Source organism: Chlorocebus sabaeus, chromosome 16 (genome assembly GCF_047675955.1).
Source record: "Chlorocebus sabaeus isolate Y175 chromosome 16, mChlSab1.0.hap1, whole genome shotgun sequence".
In the NCBI taxonomy this organism is placed as follows: domain Eukaryota; kingdom Metazoa; phylum Chordata; class Mammalia; order Primates; family Cercopithecidae; genus Chlorocebus; species Chlorocebus sabaeus.
The window spans coordinates 69,519,163-69,539,167 of record NC_132919.1 but is presented as its reverse complement, the minus strand read 5'-3'; the positions used below and the strand labels follow the sequence as shown (position 1 = coordinate 69,539,167).

The 20,005-nt window shown below is 47.1% G+C and overlaps 1 protein-coding gene across 5 annotated transcripts in view; it reads right to left on the bottom strand.

The window, feature by feature from the left end:
- The window catches only part of LOC103243413 (signal transducer and activator of transcription 5B), an 89,239-nt gene that overhangs the window by 16,801 nt on the left and 52,433 nt on the right, over positions 1-20,005 (bottom strand). For 4 of the 5 annotated variants that reach the window (XM_037993183.2, XM_073005301.1, XM_037993182.2 and 1 more), the window contains exons 2-12: positions 17,076-17,213; positions 12,595-12,751; positions 9,841-9,930; positions 8,104-8,278; positions 4,566-4,696; positions 4,166-4,317; positions 3,576-3,731; positions 2,991-3,170; positions 2,216-2,303; positions 1,998-2,120; positions 528-620 (exon numbers count right to left, since the gene is read on the bottom strand). In XM_037993183.2, the coding sequence (XP_037849111.1) occupies positions 528-620; positions 1,998-2,120; positions 2,216-2,303; positions 2,991-3,170; positions 3,576-3,731; positions 4,166-4,317; positions 4,566-4,696; positions 8,104-8,278; positions 9,841-9,930; positions 12,595-12,751; positions 17,076-17,203 (1,473 nt within the window). In that variant the 5' untranslated portion in view covers positions 17,204-17,213. Of the gene's footprint in view, positions 1-527; positions 621-1,997; positions 2,121-2,215; positions 2,304-2,990; positions 3,171-3,575; positions 3,732-4,165; positions 4,318-4,565; positions 4,697-8,103; positions 8,279-9,840; positions 9,931-12,594; positions 12,752-17,075; positions 17,214-20,005 lie in introns of those variants that run through there. The other variant, XM_008012650.3, reaches the window with a different exon arrangement.

Below are 20,005 nucleotides of genomic sequence, written 5' to 3'. Positions count from 1 at the left end.
AAATGGTGGAGTCTCAGTTCAAACCCTGGCCCGACGTCAAGCCCATGTTCTTTCCACTTTCCACATTCTTTCTATTCTGCCTCCCACTAAAGAAAACAGCGTCTTTTTTCCTATCCTTTTTTTTTTTTTTTTTTTTTTGGTTGTTTAATTGAGATGGAGTCTTGCTCTGTCACCCAGGCTGGAGTGCAGTGGTGTGATCTTGGTTCACTGAAATCTCTGCTGCTCGGGTTCAAGTGATTCTTGTGCCTCAGCCTCTCAAGTGGCTGGGATTACAGGTGTGTGCCATGACGCCCAGCTAATTTTTTGGTATTTTTTAATAGAAATAGGGTTTTGCCATATCGGCCAGGCTGGTCTCGAACTCCTGATCTCAGGTGATCCACCCACCTCGGCCTCCCAAAGTGCTGGGATTACAGGTGTGAGTCACTGTGCCCGGCCTTTTCCTATGCTTTTTAAAGGGATAATACGTGAATGAGATTCATGACACTGGCATTGATTTTGGGACCCACATGCCCGAGGAATCCACTCACAGGCTCTGCAAAAGCATTGTCCCAGAGAACGGTGGCCGTCGCATTGTTGTCTTGGCTGCCATGAACGATCACCACCACTGGCAGGGACAGGGTCTAAAAAGACACAAGAGAAGGCTGAGCGCCCACGAGCCTCAAGTTCTTCTCCTTCCCTGCTTTTTTTTTTCTTATTATCACAACGCTTTTATTTTCCAAGTTTCAGTTAATGTTCCTCTCACACACAGAATCTAAATGGCCCCAGGAATAATATGACTTTTCACACTGGCACAATCTTAGAAATTTTAAATATTTTACAAGCAATGTTGCTTAGATATTTCTGAAGGATAAAGTTTCTCAAAGTTATATGGAGAACAGGAGAGAGAAAAGAGACTATTGGAGACATTTCTGGGAAAAAATACAAATAACAAATTTAAAACTTACCACAATCTTTACTCAAATTCATCCCGAGTAATGCTTCTCATAATCCATTTTGTAGTCTATCTCTCCAGCTAGTTCAGTTCATTATTGTTTGTTCATGTTTTATTTTTTATTTTTATTTTTTTGAGACGGAGTCTTGCTCTGTCACCCAGGTTGGAGTGCAATGGCGCAGTCTAGGCTCACTGCAACCTCCGCTTCCCAGGTTCAAGTGATTCTCCTGCCTCAGCCTCCACAGTAGTTAGGATTACAGGCACACACCACCACACCCAGCTATTTTTGTATTTTTTGTAGAGACGGGGTTTCACCATGTTGGCCAGGCTGGTCTCAAACCCCTGACCTCGTGATCCACCCGCTTCAGCCTCCCAAAGTGCTGGGATTACAGGTTTGAGCCACCATGCCTGGCCTATTTTTTATTTTATTTATTTATTTATTTATTTATTTATTTATTTATTTATTTTTGTCGAGATGGGGTCTCACTATGTTGCCCAGGCTGGTCTGGAATTCCTGAACTCAAGCAAAACTCCTGCCTTGGCCTCCCAAAGTGTTAGGATTACAGATGTGAGCCACTGCACTGGGCCTTGTTTGTTCCTGTCTTTTTTTTTTTTTTTTTTTAAAGACAGGGTCTTACTCTTTTGCCCAGGCTGGAGTGCAGTGGCACAATCTCGGTTCATTGCAACCTCAGCCTCCCAGGTTCAAGTGATTCTCCTGAGTAGCTGGGATTACAGGCATGTGCCACCAAGCCTGGCTAATTTTTGTACTTTTTAGTAGAGATGGGGTTTCACTGTGTTAGCCAGGCTGGTCTTGAACTCCTGACCTCAAGTGACCTGCCTGCCTCAGCCTTCCAAAGTGCTGGGATTACAGGCATGAGCCACTGTGCTCAGGCTTTGTTCATATCTTAAGAGAATCTAAGTGATACAGTTCTCAGGGTGAGGTCGGTCTGTTTTCAGTTGACCAATAGTCAAAAAGAAGATGCTATGTGATAAAAAAAATTATTTTGTAACATAAAGTACACCACATACACACACATGCACACCCAGAGCTTAGGGAAGGCTTTACCTTGACTTGAAAAACCAGCTCATTTCCACCAACACTGAACTGGGATTCAAACAGGATTGTAAATTTTTCTTCTGTCACTGACTCTGCCCCACGACGGTCTGATCTCTTAATTCGTTTCAGGGACTGCAAAGGAGAAATACAAAGATGAAACATCAGATGAAAGTTGTTCTCCTCAAAGAACAGGGAAAAATTCATTCTTCCTCTTCTTCCACCCTCACCATATTCCTGAAGTGGGCACTAAGAGTGCCTGTGGCTTGGTGGTACTCCATGACACAGCAGTTGTTCAAGATCTCGCCACTGTAATCACTGCAAATCAGAGAGAGACCAGCTCCAAACCCATGCCAGGGTCTCAGGACATGTGGAGTAAATAATATAATTTGGGGTAGCAGGAAATAGAGAAGTTTGCTAAAAATGTACGTCATTTAGAGGAAATGTTAGCTACATAACATATACATGTAAGGTTCTCGGACGTATCTCTACAAAATGAAACAAGATCAAACTATCTTCACAGAAAACAGTTCCTAGGAGAACTTTTCTTTTCTTTCTTTTTTTTTTTTTTTTTTGAGACGGAGTTTTGCTCTTGTTTCCCAGGCTGGAGTACAATGGTGTGATCTCGGCTCACTGCAATCTCTGCCTCCCAGATTCAAGGGATTCTCCTGCCTCAGTCTCTCAAGTAGCTGGGATTACAGGCGCCCACCACCATGCCCGACTAATTTTTTGTATTTTTAGTAGAGATGGGGTTTCACCATGTTGGTCAGGCTGGTCTTGAACTCCTGACCTCAGGTGATCTGTCTGCCTCAGCCTCCTAAAGTGCTGGGATTACAGGCGTGAGCCACTGTGCCAGACCCAAGAACTTCCTTATATTCCTTTGCTGATGCCCAGAAGAGGCCAGAAGGGCAAACAAGGATCTGACACAGGAGGCAGAATTCTTTTTCTTCCTGTTGCCAGGACACGAGACAAGTAGCAGGGAATGAGAAGAAGCTGCACAATTACTTGCGCGTGTTCTCGTTCTTGAGCAGAGACTTGGCCTGCTGCTCACTGATGATGGTGGCCTTCACCTGGGGCGGGTTCATGTGCACGTTCAGCTTCCCGCCCACCAGCAGGCGCACGGTGGCTGCAAACTTGGTCTGGGTCTTCAGGACCTGAGGAGGCTGCTTCTCAATGATGAATGTGCTGCAGGGGACACAGGGACAGACGTACGATGAGGGGTTGGCACAGGGGAAAGGGCTCTCAGTCCTCCTGTGGTGGGGGTGGGGCTGCCTCCCGCGGGGCTCAGGAGGTGAAAAGCACGGCCACAGCCTCTGTTCCTGGGGAAGCCATGAGAGTCCAGGGAAAGGATGGAGAGGGGAGTGAGATAACACAGCAGCTGGCATGGGCTGCGGCCCAAGGGCATCTCTTGCAGTGTCCACAGGAGAAACCGGGCAAGGGCGGCACCCAGCAGTCACAGCAACTGGAGATGGAGTGGGGAGGGATGAGAGGCACAAAGCGGATCTGCTGGTCTGGAAGGCACCTGCGGCCCCCCACACGCAGTCTGGAGCTGCCCCAAGCTCCTGGGCATGGCCAACAGGCAGCAGTCACCTGGTCACCAGGGCTGAGATGATGTCCGTGATGGTGGCGTTGGCCTCAGCCAGCATCTCCTCCACTGGGCCAGGGATGGGCAGCTGCTGGCAGAGGTGCTCAGCCCTGCGGATCTGCTGCCGGTTCTGCCAGATGATCTCGGCCAACTTCTCACACCTGCACGGGAGCCCCAAGGCCAACAGGAGGACAATGACTTCTTCAGACAGACGCCAGGCCCCAAGACACAGCTCCCCCTCCTGCAGGAAGGCTCTGTGCTTTCACCACACCTCCCACCCATGGGAAGAGCAGAGCTCCCTGCCTCCCAGAATTAGAAATGTACACAGGAGGGGCGACCCTGCCTAGGCCCAAACAGCCCGAGCATCACCCCACACCCCCGAGCTCTCTCCCACCCCCAGGACAGCAGCCCCCTTCCTGGGGCAGGTGCACGGGATGGGGGACCAAAGTCTGATTCAGGAACCAGGCCCCCTGGAGAAACAAGAGCTGTCCCAGGATGGAGGGGGCCTGCTGCAGGAGCCAGCACAGGAGGCAGAAGCAGCCAGGGTCCCCACCAGCCCCTCCTGCCCTGCCCTCTGGCCGCCCCACACCATTACCAGGACTGTAGCACGTCCAGGCTGCCCTCGGGGGGCCCGCCGTTCCCGGCCAGCTGCTGCCGCCGCTTCCACTGGATCAGCTCATCATCTAGGATAATGGTCTGCTGCTTCCGCAGCAGCTGCAGGGTCTTCTGGTGCTTCTCGGCCAGCTCCTGAGGGAAGGGAGGAGAGCAGCCCCTTCTGGGCTCCCAGAGAACACTGCAGGGCCTCGCTGGGAAATGGTAGAGCAGGGCCCAGGCCATTTCCTCTCCCCAAGCTGCTCTGCCTTGCATGGCTCCCAAAAAAATATGCCTCCTGCCCTCCCAGGTTCTGCTCTCATCCGGGCCCCAGCCCTCCCTCAGGTCCCCAGAGACTGACTTCATGGCACCCACGCCCAGGAGAAGGCCAGGACCCCACTCACCACGCGGTACTGCTGCAGCGTCTGTGCCTCGCGCTGCAGCCACGCCTCCAGAGACACCTGCTTCTGCTGGAGGGCCGTCTCCCGGCTCAGACGCTCCTGGGGGCTCAGCTGGGCCAGTGGGCCAAACTGAGCTAGAGGAAGGGATAGGAAACCATGACCGTCACCTCCCAGTGTCCAACAGGAGGCCCAGGGAAGCGCACTCACCCGTTCTGGAGCGAGACCCTCCCAGGCTCAGATACTGCATGAAGGGCAAGTCAGGGTTCCTGACAGACAGCGGGGGCAAGATGAATGGGCGCCTCAGGAGGTGCCTCTGGGCCCTGCTCGCCGGCCTCCTGACTCTGAGCGTCCCCTCTGGGGGTACCCGAGTGCTGGGGCAGCTGGGGAAGAGGCCCGCCTGTCTGCTGCCCGCCTGCCCCACAGAGCTGCCAGCCCTCTTCTCACAGCCCGGCATGGGTCTAGGCTGTCTGGGGTGCAAGCGTGCCCATGCCCTTGACTGTGGGTGAATCTGGGCAAATCACTTTCCTTTCTGTGCCTTGGCTTCTCCACATGTAAAACAGGAGATTCTTGGCACCTGCCTCAGTGGGGCGCTTGAAGATTAAATACATGAGGACATGGAAGATGCCAGAAAGCTTCCTGGCATGGGTGAGCTCTGTGTGAGGTTCGTCCTTCTTGGTTAATGGGGAACAGGACAGAGAGAAGAGGTGACAGAGACAAGCAGTTGCTCTGCCCCATCCCTCCCGCAGCGAGGCCTCCTCAGGGATCCCCGGCCCCGGCGGCTCTGTCTCGTCCCTGAGCACAGCAGTTCGCCCTCAGGGGAGGATGAGATTCTCGAGGGGCCGGAAGGGGCCCAGCATGTTTGTCCAGGTTGGCTCACTGTGAGCCCAGCTCACCAACCAGGGGAGACAGACAGACAGACAGCAGAGGAGAGCATGTCCAGGGCCACTGGGGATGCAGAGCCACCAAGATTCTCTCAGGAAAGGGAGGCCGGAGGGAGGTGGCTTCTCTCCACACCATCTGTGAGGAGTCAGGCCTCACTACCTTTTAAAAATTACTATGAAATAGGTAAGACACAGGGAACATGGAACACAGGAGCACCTGTGTATCAATAACCCAGCCTAAGAAACTAGACATGTCCACAGTTACAGCCACCACCAGCAGGCCCACCCCCCTCCCAACAACAGCCCCTCTCCACTACGCTGGGACTATTAATCCCTTCCCATCTCCTTCTCAACAGCCCAGCATCCTTGCTTGAGCTGAGTCAGAAGATGCGCGCATCAGCATGTCTCAGTCGAGCTCCTGGCTGGCCCCTGAGGGTCATGTCACCCTGACCCCAGCCCTGCCCCATGGGATGCACAAGCTGGGACAGACAAAAGCAACTCTATGTAGCCGGGAACAGCCCAGAGCTAGAACTCAGAAATATGGCTCCAATCTCACTGCAGGTATAGAGCAGGAAGAGGATCATCCAGGCACGGACAGATCCGAGGCGTCTGCATGGCTACCACGGGAATCCTGCCCAGCCACAGGGAGGGTGGTGGTGATCCCAACACCTGGGCCCAGCCTTCCTATGCAACAGACCCACTTAGGTCTCTCCTGGAAATTTGCAGAAGCTTTTGGTAAGGAGACCAGGGAGACAAGAAGCAATTTCCCTACTCCACCGGAGGCAGCTGAGCCTTCCCTGGCAAAAGCGGATCAACAGTCTGTGTTTCTGCTGAGTGAACTTGACAAATGGGACTGAGAAGACACTGCATGATGGATCCAAACCTAATCCACTACCACACACAGGAAACAGAAAAGTCAGGCATGGGATCAGAAATACTGTCGACAGTCTAAGGACTTGGGTAGGAATAACAGCCCCAAATCTTTTGTTTCCATTCTCAGAAGGAGCTGCCCTTCTTCTGGGGCCAGTCTAGGATGGGTTCAGATAAAAGGAAGACATGCTAGAATCATCCTTTCAACCTTTACTCAATAACTCTTATGTTTCAGGCATTGTGCTGGCCTCAGGGTACAGAGATAAAAGATATAGTCCCTTCTTCAAGATTTATGTTCCAGTGGAGAAGAGAAAGAGTAAATAAATAATATCACTATAGACATAAGATGGAACCTACATACATGGAATTAGAGGAGCATGTGCTATGTGTGTGTGTGTGCTGTGTGTCTGTGTGCATGGTGTGTGTGTGTGTGCTACGTATGGTGAGTGTGTGTGTATGCTGTGTGTCTGTGGAGTGTGAGTGTGCTCTGTGTGTGTGTGTTGTGTGTGTGCTGTGTGGGGTGTGTGTGTGCTGTGTGTCTGTGTATGGGGGGTGTGTGTGCTGTGTGTCTGTGTGTGTGGTGTGTGTGGTGTGTATGTGTGCTCTGTGTGTGTGTGTTTGGAGGGGCTGGGTGGTTGAGCCAAAGCTTCTCTGAGACTGAGCTGGGCATGGAAGCATAGAGAGGAAACTATTAAAGCTTAAACTGCCAAATTGCTACAGGGTCAAGAGGGGGCGCTGGTGGGGCTCCACAGCCTCACCACAAACTGAAGCTCTTTGTGCTGTAAGTACTAAGCAGGATTTATACCAGGCTAAGGGAGCTTTGTCCATAAGGGCTACCCAAGGAGCGTTAAGTGTACTCTGCTCCAGGAAGACCTTTGTGAATAACTGCACAGAACATCAGAAATCAGTTACTACAAATACGGGTCCTTAGTACTTACACGTCCCTGCTTAGAAAGGTTTCTTTTCCTCCTTAGAGATAGGGTCTTACTATGTTACCTAAGCTAGTCTGAAACTACTGGCCTCAAGTGATCCTCCTGCCTTGGCCTCCCAAAGCACCAGGATTGCAGGTGTGCAAAACCACTCCCAGCTTATAATTTTTTTTTTTTTTTTTGAGACAGAGTTCTGCTCTTTTTACCCAGGCTGGAGTGCAATGGTGATATCTTCGCTCACTGCAACCTCCGCCTCCCGGGTTCAAGAGATTCTCGTGCCTCAGCCTCCCAAGTAGCTGGGATTACATGCATGTGCCACCATGCCCAGCTAATTTTGTATTTTTAGTAGAGAGGGGGTTTCACCATGTTGGCCAGGCTGGTCTCGAACTCCTGACCTCAGGTGATCCACCCGCCTCACCCTCCCAAAGAGCTGGGATTACAGGCGTGAGCCACTGTGCCCAGCCAGAAAATTTTTTAAACATGTAATTATATAATTTCTATTTATCATTTCAGTAACGTTCCACTTATAATATGCCTACTATATACAAAAGTATTGCCTGCTAGTGTTTATTTAGACTGTGAGCTCCTTCTCAAAAGAGGAAATGTCTTCTGTGGCAGCTCAGAAGCTTCCTGGATGTGGGGACCTGAGCGAGACACGCACTCAAGGGCAGGCGCCCTGCCATCTCCCCTTCCTAAATCTCATCCTCTCAGTACTGTCTTCAATGCAAATAAATCCCTGCTACTCAGAGAAAGGTTGCTGCCTCCGAATGGAAAATGGGCTTTCTCCCAACCCCACTGGAGCTGCTTTCCAGTCCCCACGCCCACCCTCAGGATGCACACTGTGCCTCCACCGCGCCTCACCTTGGATCCTCAGGCTCTCCTGGTACTGGATGATGAAGTACTCCTGAGTCTGCTGCAGCTTCTTCAGCTCATTCTCTGTGTCCTGCGTGACCAGTCGCAGCTCCTCAAATGTCTGGTTGATCTGGAGGTGTTTCTGGGACATGGCGTCAGCAAGGCTTCCAGCTGGAGAACTACCCTGGGAACAGATGGGGGGCAGTGCAAGGTGGTGGGAATGGGAGGAAGCCTGAGGCCTTAATCCCCAGGAAAAGCCTATGCCAGCTCCTGCAACTGGGCTAAGACCCTAAAAGGTAAATTTCAAGTCAGGAGGAATAGCAAACGTCATCTGTGAGACACAGGGTGGAGTGGGAAAAGTGAGAAACAGGGGAGCGGACAGATCACGGTTCAGATCACAAAGCATGGGAGAAGCTTCCATTTCAGATCTGACCTCCACCAGAGTATCCTAAATGGGGTTCACTGAATTACCTTTGGAGAGACTAGAACATAACCTGTTCCAGTGTCACGTGGGTTTTCCTACTAATGAGGAGGTGGAGTGATTCCTCTTCCACTCATTGACCCAATGCAAGGATGGCATTAAGCATTAGGGAAGCCATGGGGAGCAGGGCCGTGTGAACACACATCATCTGTGTCCTCACTCAAAATATTCTCATGATGGAATCATTTGCTTCCACCATGGAAGAGGCCAGACCTCTCACAGGCATCCTGGAGACCCCAGGATGAAGTGATGGGGGAGACATAAACAAGGTCTCTGTGAACCCAGCCCTGTAAGTGACCTGGTCAGACCACTCTCACCTGATTCAGGGCTAGGGAAAAGTCTTTCCTAAGCATCCTCACCTGAATATGAGCAGGCCTTTACTAAAAAATTACTCAGTTGAGGTTAAATTACTTTGCACTTGTTCATATTGTTTTGTGGTTGCAATCTCATCAAGGTTATAAATCAGTTAAGATCAAAGACCATATCTTCTATTTCTTTTCTTTTTCTCTTTTTTTTGAGACAGGGTCTCATTCCATCACCCATGAGTGCAGGGGTGCGATCATGGCTCACTGCAGCCTTTACCCCCTGGGCTCAAGGGATCTTCCCACTTCAGCTTTCCGAACAGTTAGGACTACAGGCATGTGCCACCGTGCCCAGCTAATTTATTTTTTTGTATTTTTGGTAGAGACAGGGTTTCACTATGTTACCCAGGGTGCTCTCGAACTCCTGGGCTCAGGCAATCTGCCTGCCTCAGCCTCCCAAAGTGCTAGGCTGCAGTCAGTCACATCTCCTATTTCTTTTGTGCCCCTTAGGACGATGCTCTCTCTCTTTTTTTTTTTTTTTTTTTTTTTTTTGAGATGGAGTCTCGCTGTGTCGCCCGGGCAGGAGTGCAGTGGCTGGATCTCAGCTCACTGCAAGCTCCGCCTCCTGGGTTTACGCCATTCTCCTGCCTCAGCCTCCAGAGTAGCTGGGACTACAGGCGCCCGCCACCTCGCCCAGCTAGTTTTTTGTATTTTTAGTAGAGACGGGGTTTCACCGTGTTAGCCAGGATGGTCTCGATCTCCTGACCTCGTGATCCGCCCGTCTCGGCCTCCCAAAGTGCTGGGATTACAGGCTTTAGCCACCGCGCCCGGCCAGTTGGACGATGCTCTCTTTAAAGAGACACCAGTAGTGCACCCTGAGTCACCTTGACAAAGGTGGGTCCAGAGAGAGGTGGGTAAGAAGAGACTTCCCGACTGCCCTCCCCACACATATGGGACACTCACATTGTTGGCTTCTCGGACCAATCTCTGCTCATTGTACAATATATGGCGGATGCAGCGGACCAGCTCCATGGGACAGCGGTCATACGTGTTCTGAAAGAATCCAACAGCAGACATCAATTTGTGCCATTCCACACTATGGGCCTTATCCATGCCTCAGGATGGGGAGCCTCCTGAGGGACCTCCTGAATCACAGGAGATACTGTTCCTCCAACACCAACAGGAATAAGAAGGCACATCATGGAAACCCAATTACAGTGAAAAGGTAAGACTGTTTTACTTCTTTTTTCCTTTTTTTTTTTTGAGACTGAGTCTCACTCTGTTGCCCAGGCTGGAGTGCAGTGGCACAGCCTCGGCCCACTGCAACGTCTACCTCCCGGGTTCAAGTGATTCTCTTGCCTTAGCCTTCCGAGTAGCTGGGATTACAGGCGCCCGACACCATGCTTGGCTAAGTTTTGTCTTTTTAGTAGAGATGGGGTTTCACCATGTTGGCCAGGCTAGTCTCAAACTCCTGACCTCAGGTATCCACCGGCCTTGGCCTCCCAAAGTGCTGTTTTATTTTTTGCATCTTAATTTGCCTAAAGTATCTGGGGAACATTCTTAAAAATGGAATAAGTAAGTTTTAAAAGCCTCGCCAGAGGAGACACTGGACACCACCCTCAACTGGGCAATCAAAACTACTAACACCAATGAGGGGACGAGGGACACAGCCCGTCTGAATGTGATACCCGAGAAGGACACAGTGTCACCTACAGTTGTCCCTTGGTATCTGTGGGGGCTGGTTCCAGGACCCTCTTGGATACCAAAATCTGCAGATGCTCAAGTTCCTTATACAAAATGGCATCATTTTGCATAGAACCCATGCAATTCTCTCATACACTTTAAACCACCTATAGATTGCTTATATTATCTAACACAAAGGAAATGCTATGTAAATAGCTGTTCTGTCATATCTTTGTTTGTATTTTTAAAATCGTTGTATTGTTACTTTTTTTCTTTTCCTATTTCTGAGCTGCGGTTGGTGGAATCGGAGGATGCAGAACCCACGGACGTGGATAGTCAACTATATTTAAAAGTCGGCTCAGAGATGTGCAACGTTAACGTAATCATGAGGAAACATCAGACAAACCCCAAATGAGGAACATTTTATCTTTAAAAAGCAGGGGGTACATGAATTATTATTATTTTTTGAGATGGAATTTCCCTCTTGTCACCCAGGCTAGAGTGCAATGGCATGGTCTCGGCTCACTGCAACCTCCGCCTCCCAGGTTTAAGCGATTCTCCTGCCTCAGCCTCCTGAGTAGCTGGGATTACAGGTGTCCAACACCGCACCCAGTTAATTTCTGTATTTTTAGTAGAGATGGGGTTTCACCATGTTGGCCAGGCTGGTCTTGAACTCCTGACCTCAGATGATTCGCCCACCTCGGCCACCCAAAGTGCTGGGATTACAGGTGTGAGCCACTGCACCCAGCCTAATTATTTTAAAATGTCAATGTAATGAAAGACAAAGTAAGGTTGCAAAACGGTTCCAGATTAAAGGAGATTAAAGAGGCATGATGACTAGATGCAGTGTGTGGTCTTGGACTGGATTCTTGGCTGCAGCGGGAAAATACCCTAAAGGACATGCTTGAGTTAGGTGACAAAATGGAAATCCAGAAGAGTACCTAAAAGTATTATATCAATGCTAAATTTAGTGGAGTTGATCAGTGTATTATAACCACACAAGACAAGGTTCATTCTTAGAAAATGCACAGAGGGGCCGGGCAAAGTGGCTCACGCCTGTAATCCCAGCACTTTGGGAGGCCAAGACAAGCAGATCACCTGAGGTCAGGAGTTCAAAACCAGCCTGACCAACATGGAGAAACCCCATCTCTACTAAAAATACAAAAATTAGACGGGTGTGGTGGCATGCACCTGTAGTCCCAGCTACTCAGGAGGCTGAGGCAGGAGAATCACTTCAACCCAGGAGGCGGAGGTTGCAGTGAGCCGAGACTACGCCACTGCACTCCAGCCTGGCAACAAGAGTGAAACCCCATCTCAAAAAAAAAAAAGACAATGCACAGAGGGACCGGGCATGGTGGCATATGCCTATAATCCCAACACTTAGGGAGGTTGAGGTGCAGATCACCTGAGATCAGGAGTTCAAGACCATCGTGGCCAACATGGCAAAACCCCGTCTCCACTAAAAATACAAAAAAAAAAAAAAAAAAAAAATTGCCAGGCATGGTGGCCGGAGCCTGTAGTCCCAGCTACTTGGGAGGCTAAGGTAGGAGAATCGCTTGAACCCAGGAGGCGGAGGTTGCAGTGAGCTGAGATCGCTCCACTGCACTCCAGCCTGGGTGACTGAGCAAGACTCCGTCTCAAAAATAAATACATAAATAAATAAAAATAAAAAAAAGAAAATGCACAGAGGTACTTACTGGTACAGGGACACAAGGTATGCAACTTACTCTCCAGTGACTGAAAAACGTGTGTGTGTAAAGACAGCGAGGAGTATATGACAACGTAAAAGTCAACAATAGGTGAATATGGGCATATGTGGGGAATCTTTGTATGATTCTTGTGACTTTCTGGAAGTTTGAAATTATTCTCAAATAAAAAGTGAAAAAAAAAAAAAAGACCAAAACCAAACGACAAGAACCTTATGCATGTACATATAACTCAACAATGCTGGACTGAAGGAGAGAAAGAAAGTCTCTACAGGAAGAAGACCCCCGAGGGAAGATAATTAAGTGTGACCCCAGAGCCCACACCCACCTGGAGCTGCGTGGCGTAGTGCCCCAGCTTGATCTTCAGTAAAAACCCATCTTCCCCGACCTGGTGCTCCGCCTTCTTCTGCAGCTCCTGCACCAGGCCCTCCAGGAGCTGGGTGGCCTTAATGTTCTCCTGTGGATTATCAAGATCTATTGAGTCCCTAGGGGAAAAAAATTACATAATCTGTATACATACATGCACATGAGCCTGTATAAATGCAGCCTCAACACATCCCACTTTTTCTTCAACTAAAGTGATTTTTTTAGTGCTTACTGCAAATTTTAAGAAACAGCCCAACAGAAATGGACTCAATGCCTACATTAATCGATTTGTAATTTACTAAATAGTTGGATTATACTGTAGCTTTCATTCTTTTTTAAAAAAAATTTTTTTAACAATGTGCTGCCCTTCCTCCTTTCTCTCAATGATGTGCTTGGTGCTTATGCTATTTGCTCCGAGAAATGCAAGGAAAAGGAAAGGTTTCTGTGTGCTCTGAAGGAAATAAGGACTTGGATAATTTCCTATTTATAGTTACCCCTCATGGGTAGAAAGGAGGCACAAGGCCAAGACTCTTCTACATATCCTTTCCAGCCTCAAGGAGTTTGGTATCTGCAGGTTTCTTAGGTAGAGATAGGTGAAAGAAGCTATTGCTACTTCTAAGAAGCCCTAGAAATGAGACATTCAGGCAGACGGTGCCTACAAGCATTTATATGAGTCAGACATATCACTAGTTGCAGACCTAGGACCTGACGGCAATGCCAGCTTCTCCGGTAAACAAAGAAAACCACGCTACAGACTCTGCATTGATTTCGAGCTATTAAACTGATGACAGGGATTCGGATAGTCTCCCTCCCTCCTTTCTTTCTTTCCTTTTTTCTTTCTTTCTTTCTTTCTTTCTACAACTTGGGCAACAATTGACACTGGGAAGTACCAAATTACTTAGTCACTGAAGAAACCAAACAGCTGTCAGACTGAAATAACATTCAATAACTGCTGACTGGGTTTGCAGCCAAACAAGATAGTGGTAGCTAAAAGGCTCTGCCATCCCTAAGTCCCTGAAGATAGCAACTAATTTCAAAAAGAGGCACCAACAGTGTATCAAAACAGTGATACCAGCCCGGTGTGGTGGCTCATGCCTGTAATCCTAGCACTTTGGGAGGCTGAGATGGGCTGATTACCTGAGCTCAGGAGTTGGAGACCAGCCTGAGCAACACGGTGAAACCCCATCTCTACTAAAATACAAAAGAAATTAGCCGGGCATAGCAGCGTGTGCCTGTAGTCCCAGCTACTTGGGAGGCTGAGGCAGGAGAACTGCTTGAACCCGGGAGGTGGAGGTTGCATTGAGCCAAGATCGTGCCACTGCACTCCAGCCTGGGCAACAGAGCAAGACTCTGTCTCTACAAAAACAAAACAAAACAAAACAAAACAAAGCAGTGATACCATACTCCATCAAATAGTACACCCTAATCTGCACCTTGAGAAGGCAGTTAAAGCAAGTCAGATTTTAAATATGTGTGCCCTATGTATTAAATAGAATATGTATTAAATGAAAGGCTGGAAGGAATGAGGGCAGCCTGTACCTCTGTTTCAACTGGCAACAATGCCCCTGGTCTGGAAACCCACTCTTTTTTTTGAGATGAAGTCTCACTTTGTCGCCTAGGCTGGGATGCAGTACCACGATCTCAGTTCACTGCAACCTCCGCCTCCCGGGTTCAAGTGATTCTCCTGTCTCAGCCTCCCAAGTAGCTGGAATTACAGGCGTGCACCACCATGCCCGGCTAATTTTTATACTTTTAACAAAGATGGAACTTTGCCATGTTGACCAGGCTGGTCTCAAACTCCTGATCTCAAGTGATCCACCCGCCTCAGCCTCCCAAAGTGCTGGGATTATAGGCATGAGCCACCACACCCGGCCAGGAACCCACTCTTGAGAGGATCCAGTCTCTAAGCAAAACTCATAGAAGTCACGTATTGGTTCTTTACTTGAAACCTTAATTCTCTGTTAAAAAAAGACTTGCTTAGATGGCTTAAACATAAAGAATTGAAGATTTGGCTGGGCCCGGGGGCTCACGCTTGTAATCCCAGCACTTTGGGAGGCTGAAGTGGGCAGATCACAAGGTCAGGAGTTAAGAGACCAGCCTGGTCAATATGGTGAAACCTCGTCTCTATTAAAAATACAAAAATTAGCCCGGTGTGGTGGCAGGCACCTGTAATCCCAGCTACTTAGAAAGCTGAGGCAGGAGAAAGGCTTCAACCCGGGAGGCGGAGGTTGCAGTGAGCCGAAATCAAGCCACTGCAGCCTGGTGACAGAGGGAGACTCCGTCTCAAAAAAAAAAAAAAAAAAGAAAAAAAGAATTGACGATTCTTCATTAAAATCTTTATATTCTTAAGAAAACCAAAGCTAAAAAAATTTCAAGTTTTCCTTAATATCAACACAAGTCTTTTAATTCATTCAGTGAGAACACCAAACGGGAACTCTGCTAAGTGAAATCTGAAATTAACAGAAACTTCCTACTCATGTTTTTCTAAATCCTCCAAATCAAGAAAACAGGAGAGAAAATGAAAAGGGAGGGGAAAGCACTAAACAAGGTACAGCTGACATTCTCATATTTAACTCATTTTTTCCCCTCACTTAATTACATGAAGCTGAGATTTTTTTTAATTGTCTAGAAAATTGCCTTTCTTTGGTGATCTTTAGTTTCTGAACGGAAATTTGCTACTAACACTCATTGCGATTATTCTAAGGCAACATTACTGATAGGTAAGTATACGGCCCTCTGCAAATAGCAGCATCAAAGCTGGCTTCTCTGAGGCACTGTCAAAGAGGACCCCTGGTTAAGATGGTGAGGCTTGAAGTATCAAATGAATATGCCAGATCGACTGACAGACCGTAACTAAGCAGCAAGCTCCCAGACCCTGAGCAGTGTACATCCTGCTGCCTGGTGTGTAATAATGATACTAATTAAAAACCTGCGCTGTTAGTCGACTGCACTGTACTAATTCTAAAAGAAATTTAAAACAACTCTCCCCTCCCCCAAGTATGTAATCAGTAATCTGGAAAATAAAGAAAAATTAAAATGCTTGTCAAATCTACCACCAGAATGTAATTAGTGTTAACATTTGGGTATATTTTCGTTTAGTGTTTTTTGTTTTTTTTTTAAAAAGGCAATCTCACTCTGTTGCCCAGGCTGGAGTACAGTGGTGTGATCTCGGCTCACTGCAACCTCTGCCTCCCGGGTTCAAGCGATTCTCGTGCTTTAGCCTGCGTCTGGAGTAGCTGGGATTACAGGCACCCATTACCACGCCCAGCTAATTTTTTGTATTTTCAGTAGAGACGGAATTTTGCCGTGTTGGCCAGGCTTGTCTCAGAACTCCTGGCCTCAAGTGATCTGCCTGCCTCGGCCTCCCAAAGTGCTGGGATTACAGGCATGAGCCACAACACTCACCTAATTTTCTTTTAGTCTTTATGTGTATATATAAAATACATACAAATTAAAAACACCAATGTCTCCACTGTTAAATTATTAATTTTTAGTTTTTTGTTAGATGTAAATTTATTAAGAAATGTAAAATAATTTACATTTAATAAAATAAACTATAATAAATTATAATTAAATTATATGCATATTCACACCTATCTGCCCCATTAAACACTAAATTATTATTATTTTTTTTGACATAGGATCTCGCTATGTTGCCTAGGCTGGCCTCAAACTGCTGGGGTCAAGCAATCCTCCCATCTCAGCATCCTGGGTAGCTGGGATTACAGATGTGCACCACCACGTCCAGTGAAACACGGAATTATTTGGAGATGAGGGCTTTAATTTTGTTTGTTTGTTTGTTTTGAGACAGGGTCTTGCTCTGTTGCTTAGGCTGGAGTGCACTGGTGTGATCATAAGTTACGGCAACCTCTGCCTCACAGGCTCAAGCGACCCTCCCACCTCAGCCTCCGGAGTGGCTGGTACTACAGGTACACACCACCACAACTGGCTAATTTTTGTATTTTGTACAAAGACAGGGTTTTGATATGTTGCTCAGGCCTTCCTTGAACTCCTGGGCTCAAGCAATACACCTGCCTTGGCCTCCCAAAGTGTTGGGATTATAACACAAGGTTGGGCTTTAATTTTTTTCATACAAATTCTATTACTTAGGACACTGCTAGGCATCCTATGGGCACTCGAAACATATTTGTTGGCTGCTCTTTATTAGCAGTAATATTCTAATGCTTTTAGACAGTATTTACTACTAAAGGGAACAAATCCTATTTTAAAAATCTCAAGAGTTATTCCATCCCCTCAATCTAAGATGGGGTTAAATACTTTTCATGTATAAAAAGAAAATTTTTTAAAAATACCTTTTTATGGATCACATTTAAAAATGTTTAAAAATACAACTTTGAAAGTTGCCATCATGACATCTTTCTAACCAAACTCCAATATTCTTGTGTTTCACAAAATATGATGCAAACATCCTTGTTCACCTACCAGGCTTGGCTTTCAATCCACTGGGATAAATAATGCCGCACCTCAATGGGAAAATGCTGGCCATATAACGCTTGCATCTGATGAAGGGCTTCTCCTTGGAGCTGCTGAGCTTGTATCCACACAGCCATGGTTTACAATCTGTTGAATAAACAATCAGTGCTTTCGGTGTTTTTTCTTCATTTTCCCCTTACATCCACCAGAGTAAATATTCACAGTTACCAAGGTAAATGTTTTTATTATTTATTTTTATTTTTATTTTTTTGAGACAGTCTTGCTCTCCACCCAGGCTGGAGTGCAGTGGCACAATCTTGGCTCACTACAACCTCCGCCTCCCCGGTTCAAGCGATTCTCCTGTCTCGGCCTCCTGAGTAGCTGGGATTATAGGTGTGCATTACCATGCTCGGTTTATTTTTGTATTTTTAGTAGAGATGGGGCTTCACTGTGTTGGTTGGGCTGGTCTCGAACTCCTGACCTTAAGTGATCCTCCCACCTCAGCCTCCTAAAGTGCTGGGATTACAGGCATGAGCCACCATGCTCGGCCAAAGTAAATGTTTTTAGCCTTTTTGATAGACTAAAGACAGTATTCTTGATTTTAACTTTAAAATGTTTTCAAAATGTAGACACTCGGCCTGGCCATGGAAAGATACACAGTTGGGTCTATGAAGCTCTGACTATGAAACGTACTAAGGTCTTATAAGCAAAAGTGCAAAAGGAGTATTAGGGAAAGAATCGCTAACTTTGACATCGTAGACATATTCTTTACTTTTGTTCAAAATTGTCAGCTATGGTAAGCAGCATTTCAACAGTAATAAATAACAGAGAGTTTTTTTTTTTGAGACAGAGTCTTGCTCTGTCGCCCAGGCTGGAGGGCAGTGGCACGATCTTGGCTCACTGCAACCTCCGCCTCCCAGGTTCAAGTAATTCTACTGCCTCAGCCTCCCAAGTAGCTGAGATTATAGGTACCCACCACCACACCCAGCTAATTTTTGTATGTTTAGTAGAGATGGGGTTTCACCATGTTGGCCAGGACGGTCTTGAACTCCTGACCTCAAGTGATCCACCTCAGCCTCCCAAAGGGCTGGGATTACAGGTGTGAGCCACTGCGCCCAGCTGAGAGATTTTTTTTTTTAATCACTTGTTTTAGATTTGTTATTTTGACTTCAGAAATACAATAAACATATGCTGTTTTGAAAAAGCCCAGTAAAAGAAAAGTGAAAGTATCTAAAGCGTGGATTGAACCCTATGCATTATCACTGGTTACCTAAGCAGCAATGCTCTGCACATACAGAGCACAGATTTATCTGGAAAAAATGTCCCAAGGTTCACCTCCTGAGTTACTGCTAAGGAATTTATGAAGCAACGTTCTGTTAAATTATAGCATTTACAAATCTTCCAGACACAAAAATAATACATTCCACCTAAGAGTTAGAAATATGAACCATTATGCTCCGATAGCAGGTAGTCTCTTTCTTTATTTTTTTTTTTCTGAGACGGAGTCTCGCTTTGTCGCCCAGGCTGGAGTGCAGTGGCCGGATCTCAGCTCACTGCAAGCTCCGCCTCCCGGGTTGATGCCATTCTCCTGCCTCAGCCTCCTGAGTAGCTGGGACTACAGGTGCCCGCCACCACGCCCGGCTAATTTTTTCTATTTTTAGTGGAGACGGGGTTTCAGTGTGTTAGCCAGGATGGTCTCGATCTCCTGACCTTGTGATCCGCCCACCTCGGCCTCCCAAAGTGCTGAGATTACAGGCTGAGTCACTGCCCCAGCCAGTAGTTTCTTTTTTTAACATGCTCTTGATTAAAAAAAAAAAAAAAAAAGGCTTTATAAAACTACCATGATGCCCCCTCAGACTCACCTGACAATTTTTAACTCATTTGGCAGACACTCTTTGGGTTTGACCAGATTAGGGCAGAAACATCTGGGTAGACTGGGAAGGGACTTCAAGTAACTATAAGGACTGAAAATGAATCTTGCTCTAACACTATTTTCCATAATGTAGAGTTTGGTATAAGGCAGGGTTATGTTGAATTCCATCCCACATGATTTGGCTACTGATTTGCACAACTCTCCTAAGAACTAGGTTACAGTTAGGGGCTGGTGACTTGGACTTGGATTTTGTTTACTACCAGAGACTGCACAAGTGTGTTAGGAAGCAAAAGTCTCTTCTGTTAGTTGTAGTTGTCTGATCACATAACACTGAGCTATTTATGGGACAAGTCAGTTAGCCAACGATGAGGTGTAGGGGAGTGCCAGTCATCTATTTCAGACTTGTGCAATGCTATAGAACACTTGAGAAGTGTGTAATTTTATTTAGGGCTTTTAGGCATTAAGGCTGGGATCACTGTAAGACCCAATTTGACCCAAGACATCAAATTTCAGTGGCTGTGAGTTCACCAAAACACTCAGGAAAAACAGCTCTCTCCAGAAACAATTCCACTTTATAATTAAACACTGGAAGTCACTTAACTGCACAATGTATTTTTTAATCAAATAAATCATATCACAAGATTTTGGAAAACTAGAACAGATACCAAATCATGAGTTTTGGATGAAGGATAAGGAACGGATGGCCAGGCATGGTGGCTCACGCTTGTAATTCCAGCACTTTGGGAGGCTGAGGTGGGCAGATCACCTGAGGTCAGGAGTTCGGGTCCTGCCTGGCCAACATGGCAAAACCCCGTCTCTACTAAAAATACAAAACAATTAGCCAGGTGTGGTGGCATGTGTCTGTAGTCCCAGCTACTCAGGAGGCTGAGGTAGGATCATCACTTGAACCTGGGAGGCAGAGGTGGCAGCGAGCCAAGATTACGTCACTGCACTCCACCCTGGGCGACAGAGCCAGATTTTGTCTCAAGAAAAAAAATTATATAAGGGATGGATGAATGAAGGTGCTTAGGCACTTAAGTATATGGAAGAGTGATAAAAGAATGAA